Source organism: Echinops telfairi, unplaced genomic scaffold (genome assembly GCF_000313985.2).
Source record: "Echinops telfairi isolate 266 unplaced genomic scaffold, ASM31398v2 ScPeMD7_3;HRSCAF=10, whole genome shotgun sequence".
In the NCBI taxonomy this organism is placed as follows: domain Eukaryota; kingdom Metazoa; phylum Chordata; class Mammalia; order Afrosoricida; family Tenrecidae; genus Echinops; species Echinops telfairi.
In genome coordinates, this window is record NW_022103899.1 from 59,567,743 (window position 1) to 59,578,319 (window position 10,577).

The 10,577-nt window shown below is 58.7% G+C and overlaps 1 protein-coding gene across 1 annotated transcript; it reads right to left on the reverse strand.

The window, feature by feature from the left end:
* Nucleotides 1–36: 36 nt before the first annotated feature.
* Nucleotides 37–8,464, reverse strand: LOC101660544 (Holliday junction recognition protein). Its single transcript, XM_045294361.1, has 9 exons — nt 8,386–8,464; nt 7,841–7,907; nt 6,376–6,431; nt 5,454–5,511; nt 4,031–4,095; nt 3,290–3,382; nt 1,935–2,004; nt 181–1,074; nt 37–68 (listed from the first exon to the last, which is right to left on the reverse strand). Exons 1-9 carry the CDS (start codon nt 8,404–8,406, stop codon nt 37–39), a joined length of 1,356 nt encoding a protein of 451 aa, XP_045150296.1. The 5' UTR covers nt 8,407–8,464.
* Nucleotides 8,465–10,577: the final 2,113 nt, after the last annotated feature.

Consider the following 10,577-nt stretch of genomic DNA (forward strand, 5'->3'; position numbering starts at 1 on the left):
GCTCTTTAATGTCCTTGTAACAGTTGCTTCCGCAGCTTAGTGGCTGCACACGTGGCGCTGTGACGGCTCTGGGGAGGGGCAGAGACCTGCTGGACCTGCCACGGCTGCTGCCTTTGAGACTGCCCGGCGTCTGTGCCTCTGCTGGGCCAGACCAGGCTGGAAGCGAGGAACAGGGGCTACCGGCTTCGAGAGAGCTCTTGGCTGGCTTTCCCCAAACCTCCTGTTGTCTTTGTAGGACAAGAACTCTCGGCCAGGGGGTTTCGGAGCCTGGGAGGCGGCCAGGGCTCGCAGGGCCGCCTCTGTACACAGCCAGGGCCCCGGAGGCCGAGGCACAGGGCTGGCTGGTGGCGTGCGGGCAGTACTTCTGATGCAGCATGTCAAACCTGGCTTCAACCTCTCGACGGTGAGCCAACCGCAGGCTCTGCATCGCTCTGGCTCGCGACATGTTTTTCACGGGAGAGATCAACCACGTGAGCGCCAAGAGCCTGTTCTCCCGATCAGGACTGGACATGGCACTGGACCCTAAGGAAGCATATTTCCAGGGAGCCGCTTGAGGCTCCTTCCAGCTTGGAACCAAATGACGGGCTTGGGGCTCGTGGACTTTGAGGGGAGCTTTCTTCGACTGGAACCCTTCCCAGTGGCCAGGGAGCGCCAGCAGGTCCTCTGGTTCTTGTGTTGCCCCGGCCTCTCTGGCAGGCTGGGCCCGGTTGGGGCGCCGCTCTCCAGGACCCCGGTGCGCGTGGCTGTCCCTTCTGCAGCAGGCTCGACTCATTCTGCCCTTCTGCCTGGGCCTCCGCCGACCGCTCCAGTTCTGGACGACGAAGGTCCTGGTGGCGATGGTGCAGGACGGCTTGGCGCGCAGCAGGCGGGTCATGGAGTGCAGCATGCCCTCGTACAAGTCGCTGATGGTCACGTCACCGGCCTCCTCAAAGGACGGGCTGCCGGCTCCTGGTGACACAGGACTGTCACCCCTCGGCACCACCGCCAAGTCGGTTGAGGGGTTACATGGTCTGAGAGACAATGCCGGCAACACGGGGCCACTGGGGCTCTTTGGGGAGATGTCGCCAAATCCTCCTAGGAGGGAAACCAGAGGGAAGGTGTGTTACCAGCCAGATGCAGACCCCGGGACTGGAGAAGGGCCAGTATGGCTGACAGGAAGGCCCAGAATCACCACCACTGACACGCAGGAGCAGACTCCTCTCGGAGAGGTTCCTTCCCCAACCACAGTTAAACGTCTACTTTCTTTGCCGCCTGTCTCCAAAGGAGGCTTGCTCCTCCTGTGAGATGGTTCAGAGCAGAGGTTCTCAACCTGTGGGCCACGATCCCTTTGGGGGTGGGGGTGAGTCGGGGTGGGGTGGGGTGTTGAACGACCCTTTCCCAGGGGTCGCCCGATTCATCACAGTAGCAAAATGATAGTGATGAAGTAGCAACAAAAATAATGTTATGGTTGGGGGGTCACCACCACAGGAGGAACTGTATGAAAGAGTCGCAGCATGAGGAAGGTGGAGACCCACGGGTCTAGGTTATCTTTTCAAGGTGGGAAATTATGAGATTGTGTGTCTGTAGGTATTGGGAGGTGGGGGGGCAACAAGACGTCTGCACCTGCCCCCCACTGAATGTCACACCATGCTGGATGTGTGCTTCAGGGGGCGTCCAAAGAGAAGGCGACCCATCCTCTCGGCTCTTCCTCCTGGATGGCAGTGAGAAACCCCCACTGCACCCCCCCCCACTCCCCCCCCAGCCTATCTACCGCTGCGAGGGCTCCGTTCCAATCAAGTGGTACGGCAAAACTGACCAAGCCTCACGCAGAGTTCCACATGCTTCATCTGCACAGCCCTGACCCACACGGGTGTGTGCGCGTCACGTACTCTATTGGCACCGGTGTCTTTGGATACACTCACCCAGTTGGGCAGGACAGCGTTGTGGTTACTCACCATGGGCAGGACTGGCTAATGACTGGAGCAGGGGCACCTGGGTGTCCCCTCTGCCTCTGCCGTCTGCATGCTGAAACCAAAGCACATGGTTATAACGAATCAACTGCCCGATGCTGAGCCTCGGGGTACCCCAAGCGGAGCACCCCTGCCCTGTCCCCAGCGCGACGGTGCCGAGGACCGTGAAAGGAACGGCTGTTCGGACCCGGCACAGTCTCCTCGGCCCAGCAGCTGACAGCATGCAACCACCACACCACCATGGCTTTGGACTTCCAACTCGACGGGAGTGGTCCTCGTGTCCCCTCCAGGACAGGCTGTCCTCGCTACTCTAGGGCCTGGCCTCCCTGCTGGTCATGCGGGAGATCGGGATTGATTCCCTTAAAAGAAGCCGGGGGTGCAGTCGTCATCACAGCTCAGCATTTTCAAGCCCTAGTCGCTCAGCAGGGGAGACTCTGGCTTCCTACTCCCAGAGTGACCTCTCGGAAACCCATGGGGCAGTTCTACCCTGCCCTAGAGGGCTGCTAGGATGGCAGCGAGGTGGCCTGGGGCACCAGAGGCATAGCAGAGCCAGCACCGTGGGCTTCCCTGCCTCTTCCGGGTGAGAGGCATGTGCAGTGCGTTCCTGAAAGGAGTCCCGTGGCCCAGTGGTGACACACGGCTGCTTTCTGAAGCAGTGTGAGTCCGTCAGCTGCTCGGGACACAGACCAGGGGGTCTGCTTCCGCAGAGACGACGGCCTTGGAAAGCCTGCGGGGCCGTTCTGCTGTCTGGGAGGGCTGGCGTGCTTCCGCCTCAAGCCCACCCACCTACCTCATGACCTGCAAATGGTCTTCTCTTGCCTTACCGAAGGCACAGTACCTATGGAGACGCAGAGTACTGCTACGGGGCCGCGAGCCTGGCTTTACTCTAACAAGAGGCGGATCTACGCACGTCTGTGCCCAACGACTGCAGCGCTCTCAGCCATACACTTGCCGCAGCCTCGCTGGGAGGGCTTTGCAAAAGGGGTACTACTTTGTGTGTCACGGAAAGATGATTTTGAGGTGACAGGCGATCCTGCTGCTGACCCGCCTTGGGCCACACCTGAGGTGGTTGCCGCTGTAAGTCCCTTAATCCCAAAGCTGGGGCTGACCCCAGGAGTCCCTCCCCTCCAAATGCCAGCTTCCCAAACGAGTTGCCCCAGTGGATCAGAGAGGGCCTGGTGGCGCAGCATTGAGGCTCTTGGCTGTAGATCGGGGTTGCTGAGTTGGGGCCCAGTGGTCACCCAGGAAGTCCCGGGCACGAGCTGCTGAGATAGCTGTGGCCCCGCGTGCGGCACCCCACTCCCCACCGCGCAGGCACAGAGAGCTGGCGGGCAGATTACCTCGGAGCCCCAGTCCCCCTGCAGCAGCACGTCCACCTGGGTCAGGTATTTCCTCCGCAGGTCGTTTTTCAGAGGGCTCGGGGGCACTGCAGGCTGAGCAGAAACAACAGGGCCATCGAACTCCGCATTCTGGGAAACACACACATGCACGCACGCGTGCATTCCCTGGACCCGCTCTTCTGCCCACCCATGACGTCCTCCCACAAGGAAGGTGGCGGTTCAGACACCTGCCCCTTCTCCGCCCATCACCACCTCGGAACCAGGGAGCAGGGACACAACCCAAATGTTCTGGGGAGCTGTGCGGCCCGGCAGCAGCCAGTATGGTTGGGGATGGGGGGGCTTCAGGGGGCATCCCCCCACCCCCCCACCACACAGCCTCCACTTGGATCTTGGCAGCTGTGTGTGTGTGTGTGTGTGTGGGGGGGGCACAACACCCACAAGGGGGCTTCAGACAGTCCGTGGAAAAATACCAAGCTCTTTCCTCCCATTCCCACCAGCGTTCTAAAGCCCACTTCTATTGTTGGGGAGAGGCCGGCCCCCCGGTCAAATGTCCTATCGGGCCACTGTCCTCCCCTTCTCTGCCATTCCCTAAAATGAGGACCCCAGCCTCCGCTCTAGACTGGGGAAGGGAGGCAGACACGTGGGTGGGGAGGGCCCCCCTTAGGGGGGGGTGTGGCAGTCACAGCCCCCAGAACATGTGGGCAGCCTGGGCACCTGTGGCCCCAACACAGGCCCTCTTACCATCAGGGACATGGCCAGCGCCTCACTGTGGTCTAAAACTGCCGTCACATCAGGGCTCCTGGAGTCTAAAGGTAAGAACAGGCGTCCAGATCACACTGTCTAGGAAAGCGCAAGCCCCCTTACCCCCCAGAGAGCGCTCAGTCCGAGGAAGCACGCGCTTCAAGTGTGCCACGCTCGGGCAGGGCCACCTCCGGCTGCTGTGCGGTCACAGCAAGACCCACAAAAGTGGGACCATGCCAGGTGGAGGCCGCCAGAGAAGGGAAGTGGGACTGCTTCCCACTCCCAAGAGAGGCCCCAGCCATGGGGTTTCCACGGCCCCCTCCCAGATGCATTCAAGTGACAGTGCTGGCAAAGGCTACTAAAAGGACAAACGGCTCTGTCCGGGAAGAAGTGCAGCCGGAATTCCTTGGAGGCCAGGAGATGAGACGTCCTCTCCTGTACTGGACGTGTTCTCTGGAGAGCCCAGGCCCCGGAGAAGGCCATGCTTGGCAGTGTAGAGGGGCACTGGAAAAACAGGAAGGCCCTCACGGCGGACTGACACCGTGGCTACAACAGGGCGCTCCAGCAGGTGCAGGGCCAGGTGTTCGTTCTGTTGTGCACGGGGGTGGGGGGCGCTGGAGCCAGAGCCGGCTTGATGAGAGCTGACAACTTCACGTGGGATAGGAGAGTGGGGAGACGCCTCCCCATGAAGGAAAAGCTTTGTGAGGACACCCCCCTACCCCCCACCCCCAACAGAACCGTCTCTGAGGATGGTGCACACTATCGGCTGTTGCCTGGCAGCCACCTGTGGCCTTCCCACATCTGAAACCAAGAGACTGAGGCAGAGGGACAGGATTTTAAGTGAAAGTCCACTTTCACGCCCAGCCTTGTGTGGTTGGGGGCTACCCCTCCCTGGCCGAGCACAACCCTAAAGCAGCCCCTCCCACCGGTCTCCAGCAGGCGGGGGGCTCCCAGGATGGAGGGTCCGTGGCGTTAAGTCTGGAAGGACCCTGAGAAGCCAGCTGCATGGCGTCCACTGCTCCTCTCTAAGGTCACTCTGAAAACGCTTCTGTGTCCCTTCCCTTCCCAATGCAGTCAGTGAGTTGTCTCAGAGGATGAGTGTGGTCCTGACGGGCGCGGCAGCCTTCAGCCAGGGGGAGGGCAGGCTGGGCTGGAGCCCAGGCCCCCCCGGAGGTACCCGGGTCGTTCCAGGAAAGGGCACTGACGTGAGAGGGACTGTGCCCCCTGGGCAGGGGAGCAGATGACAGCCCGGGGCAGGGTGTGGCGGGTAGGGGCGCATGGAGGGAAGTCCCCATGGGCACCACAAGGAAGGAAAAGGGGCAGGAGGGAGCAGCGCTGGGCACCAGCTCATACTGTAGGCAGTCCTCAGCTTGTCACACACACACACACACACACACACACCACTCTTGAGACGCCCACTGACCTTCGTCTGTAGCTCTCTTGGGGTCGTCCACCCAGCTCCCTGACGTTTCAGGGGATCCCTGCAGATGGACATGAAGGTGCCCTGGCTTCAGTAAGCATATAACTCTCCAGGCCCCTGCCCGCAGCATCTCCAAAAACAGGCGCCTCCCCAGCCCAGGCCAGGAGGTGGTGGTTAGTACACACCGATGCAGTGTTCGTAAGCAGGCATCTCCCATGCCCCACCAGGGGGTGGGGTGGGGTACACAACATACTCCAGGTAGCCAAACTCCATGGGACAGACTGCCCCATCGCTCTCCCTGGGAGAGGAGGGTGGGTTTGAACCGGCGACCTTCTGGTCACCAGAGGAGCACTTTAACCATCGGCCTCCCTTCTTTTCTCACCCTCTCCCCACCACCATGAAGACCTCAAAACCCCTCGGGCAGCCCGAGACCCCCAGGGCTGTGCTGCTGTACAAGCAAGAGAAGGGCAGGGAGGGCGGGAGGCACAGGCAGGGCCTCTGCTCACCCACCAGGCTGAGCCAAGCGAGGCGCGGCCGACGAGGACTGCAACACAGAGACTCCACGGGCCCTAGGGGGCTTCCAGACATATGCTCCAGGCTCCTGGGGGACCGTCTAGGACACGAGGGTGCCCAGAAATCTGGGGTGTCCGCTTCCCTTTGGTGGGACTCAGCACAGAGGGCACCACCCTGGGTGTAGTGCCAACAGGCACGTGAGCAACAGGCGCAGGCAGGGGGCTGGCCTATCAGCAGTGCGGTCAGGTGTGAGCTGCTGGATCTCGAGGGGGCCAGGATCCCCTGCTCCTCAGGCCTCAGTGACCACCACTGCAGTGAATGCCAGACCCCAGGGAACAGGGCTCACATTCCCGTTCCCATTGGTAGCCCTCTCCAGCAAGGTGTGTGGGCCGTGCCACTTGGCGTTGAGTACCTGAGCATGTCCTCCGAGTCTGTGCTGGACCAGCGCTCCGCCCCACAGCCTCCGCCCTGGAAAGAAAGAGCCGCCACTCAGCCAGCTGGGATGTGGACGTCCTTCCACCTCCGGCCAAAGGCCATGGAAGCCAAACCCGCTCACCACCAAAAGCCAGAGGCGAAGATCCAGTCCGTGTTCACCCCTCTAGGGCTAAGGGTTTGTTGGCATTTAAAACAGAGATTGGACCAAAAATGGCCACAAATGAAATTTTCTTCTTATAGCCAGCAGTTCCTCCAATGACATCATGGGCTCCTCTACCCCCTCCCGGGAGCCCCCCCACCCAGCTTACAAAAACAAGAAAGCTGAATACTGGCCCCAGTACACCACACGCTGTGGCCCAACTCAAACTTAAACTCATGCCACTGAGTCAATGCCAACTCACAGGGACCAACCTCTAGGGCAGGTAAGAACTGCCCCTGTGGGTGTCCTAGATTGTAACTTTCCAGAAGTAGAATGCCTCATTTTTCTCCCACAGAGCAGCTGGTAGCTTCAAACTGCTGACCTTGAGGCATAACCACTATGCCACCAAGGCTCCTAAAAGCTTCGTGGGGACCCACATACATGGAACCCACAGCAGACGGAGTTTCAAAGGGTAATCTCGGCATATTTTAAAGCGAACCCTAAAAATACCCCGCAAACCAGAACTCACTGCATCGAGGTGGCTCCCACTCAGGCACAGCAGCGGAAGAAGAGAATTGCTCCGTATGGCTTCTAAGCCTGTCAGTCTTCAAGAGGGCAGACAGCCTCATCCTGCTGCCATGGAGTGGTGAGTGGGTTCGAACCACTTACTCCACAGTAGGCAGTTGAACACTTAGCCCACGGAGCCACCAGGGCTCCTTAGAGCAATCCTGAGCACGCCTGAGAGCTGAGGTTTGGATAGGGGTACCTACTCCGGCCACACCCACCCTATAAGGACTCCCCGTTTTGCAGGCACCATCACCAGTAGCGACGAGGGTGAAGGGAAGCGGGACCCCACGTTATCATAAGGTTGGTCCCACAACCTTCAATTCCCACGGCCTCTTATCCCCCAGAACGTCCAGTGGGTGCTAAGTGACACCTACAAGCAGAAGCTCAAGGGCAGCTGTTCCAACTCAAGTCCAACAGGAGTCTGAGCACCTGCAGGCACTGTCCCGAGAGCTTCCCATCCACCCTCATGTGGCTGCTACCCACATTGGGGCCACCCTGCCCTTCCCACAGATGAAATTCACAGCTGAGAATGGGGGCTGGGCCAGGTTCGGCAACTGGCCACTGGGATAGGGTGACAGAGAATCCAGGACGAGGAGCTGCTCGGGGAACCAGGTGTTTGTCTTCAGGGAGCTCCTTCCTGATTCCACCAACTACAGTTGTCTTCCCCAAAGACACTGCCAGCATTCCAGAACTTCACAGGCAGGCCGCCGCGACTCAGAACCCAGCTGACCCTTACCCTCGGGCGTTTCATAGGTCAGCGTGGTCATCTCCACCAGAGGCGCGTCCTCGAAGGGCTGGTTGTACTGCAAAGGCAAGGGGAGAGCCATCAGGTCGGGGGTCCGACTGGCAACCAACGTCTCCACTAACCCCACTTCCTTCAAGTCTATGGAAGAGATGGGGATTTCCCCTACATCCACTCTCCCAGCTCAGGGACCCCGCCTCCTCCTCCTCCTGGCGCACCCTCCCGGAATCTGGTCCCAGTCCCGGTGCAGCCTCCGGTCTGGTCTCTGCACTCCTGCCCCATGCTCCCATCCCCCCGGCCCCCTCCCAGCACCTTCCAGGGGTCTGGGCCCCTGCCCTCCTCCCCCACCTGGACCACGCCTCCTCCTCTGGTCCCAGACCTGCCTTTCCAGTCATCACCCCTGGCCCTGGACTCGCCTCCCCGCTCCCAGCACCTTCCCAGTACCTGGGTCCCGGCCCTGTCTCCCCTTCCATTGCGTCCCCGCACCCGGGTCCCGGCCCCGGGTTCGGCCGCCGCTTCCATCCCGAGCAGAGCCGCACCTTCTCTATAAGCTGCTGCATGTGCCTCTGGAAGCGACAGCGGCTGTCCCGGAGCTTCTGTGCCAGGCTGGCATCGGTCAACGATGACGCTCGCCGCTGGGCCGCCATGCCGCTCAGGCTGCGGCTGCTGCTGCTGCACTCGGACCCGGGCGCGCCGAGAGCCGCTCCCGCCGCGGTTCAAACTTGCTGCTCCCGCCCTCCTGCGGATCCCGGCCGTCGATTGGCTGCTGCTGCGAGGCGCTGATTGGGCCTTTCAAACGCGTTTACGCCAGGTCCTCTCGGCCAATCCGCGCCCTAGCTCTCGGCTCCGCCCCTTCCCATGCAGAGGCCGGCGGGCGGCTCTGGCAGCAGCCCTGTGTTGGCTCGGGAACTCCGGACCTCAATCTTGTGAGCCAAGTAGGCATGGTGTGTGCATTTTGCAGGGAGCTGATAATGAAAAAAAGTGGGGGTTCCAGGCCACCCTGTAATTCCATAAGGAAAGACCCTGATGTACACGCTCCCTCATTTTACACCAGGCAGCATTCCCTTGTTCTGTTTGGAATACTGCATCTTGATCCGTGTACAGGTCCCGTAGGCGCACAATGCTCTGGGATTCTCAGTCTTCCCAAGGCTGTCCATAGTTTGTTATGATCCACACAGTCCAATGCCTGCGTGGCATGAGAAGACAAACCCCAACCAACCGAACAGATCAAGATGCTGACAGATAACAGACATCACTCAAAACCCAGCTAGTCCATTCGTACCTGAAGGGACCTGGTAAAGTGGAGTAGGACTCCCATGGAGAGTCCAAGAATGTCAATTCTTAGAGAGCAGACCGCCACTGTTTCCTCCCCTAGAGAGAATGGTGAGTGCTTTTTCCTGTATGTATCACAGGATGCCCCCAAAGATAATTCTTTAATTTAATGCCCGATGCACATATATTTCCCCCTCACATATATAGTTTTTTTATCACATAATGTGGTGCAATGGATTGCTTTTCTATGGCCTTGTTTCCCCAGGGTCTCCTATCAAATGACTGGGTGAGACTATACAGAGAAGGTGCGTTGGATTGGATAGCTTACTACTAATGCATATAATGTGCACAGCTCCCCTATGAGAGTGGGGCCGTGCAAATACAGCACTGGGAACCCTGACCAGGAAACTGGCAGTTTTGCTAGGCTTAAAGTGAACTACCCTAAAGAGGAAAGAGAGGGTCTCACGGCCACTAAAAGGACAACATGGGGGCAGGTCCCTGTGCTGAGAACCTGCTACCTCCAGGAACCTGCAACTAGAGATTGTGCAAGATGGAGCAGGGGAAAGGCAACAGCACAAAGAAGGCTTGAGAGAGTCGGTGCGACGGCTTCCCAGCTACAGAGCAAGGCAGTGATGGTGTGCTCACTCATGATGCAAGAGAGCTGAGTACTTCCGGCTGAAGCTTTACCCCTGGTGACGTATTGAGAAAGATGAATACGTATTGCAGTGGGCAAACCTGTATGAGGCCTCTTTAAAGTATTACAGAGCAGGGCTGTTGCTTTGGGGATTAGAGTGGGCTTGACCCAAGCCCTGGTCTTTTCAATCATATGTACAAATAAGGGAGCCCAGAGAAGTGGTGCATTTAAATCACGGTGCTGACAAAGACTACTGAAAGGAGCAATCTCTCTGGAAGGGATTATAGCTATCACGCTCCTCAGAAGCTAGTGTAGTGAGATTTCATCTCACGTACTTTGGAGGCAGGGTTTCCGTCTCTGTAACCCTTCTTTGAGGAATACTGTGTTCTGCCCTTCACACGACAACAGTGTTGGCATCCTTCAGGGATCCACATCGGGTTCCTTTTAAATGCTGAGCCTAGAGGACAGCACCAAATCTGAAGGCACGAGATCAGGGCTCTCGGTGGGTAAGGTAAGGTTCCCAACAAAATTCATGTAGGACCGTCCTTGCTACTCTAACAAAAAGGAGCAGTTGCGCTGTTGTGATAGAACAACAACAACAACAAATCCCTTAGAGCAAACTTTCTGGCCTTTCCTTCACCGATGCAGTTTTCGATTTCCTTCCAACCTCTTCCTCACAAACTCCTCGTATTGTCCTGTCTTTCAAGGAAATCGAGCAAGATTATCTCTTTGAAAAACCAATTCTGAGTTGACCTGTCTGCCTTGAATTGACCTGCAGGTCCCATCCGAAGTCACTGTCTTGATTGCACCTGCTTTTGAAGCCAT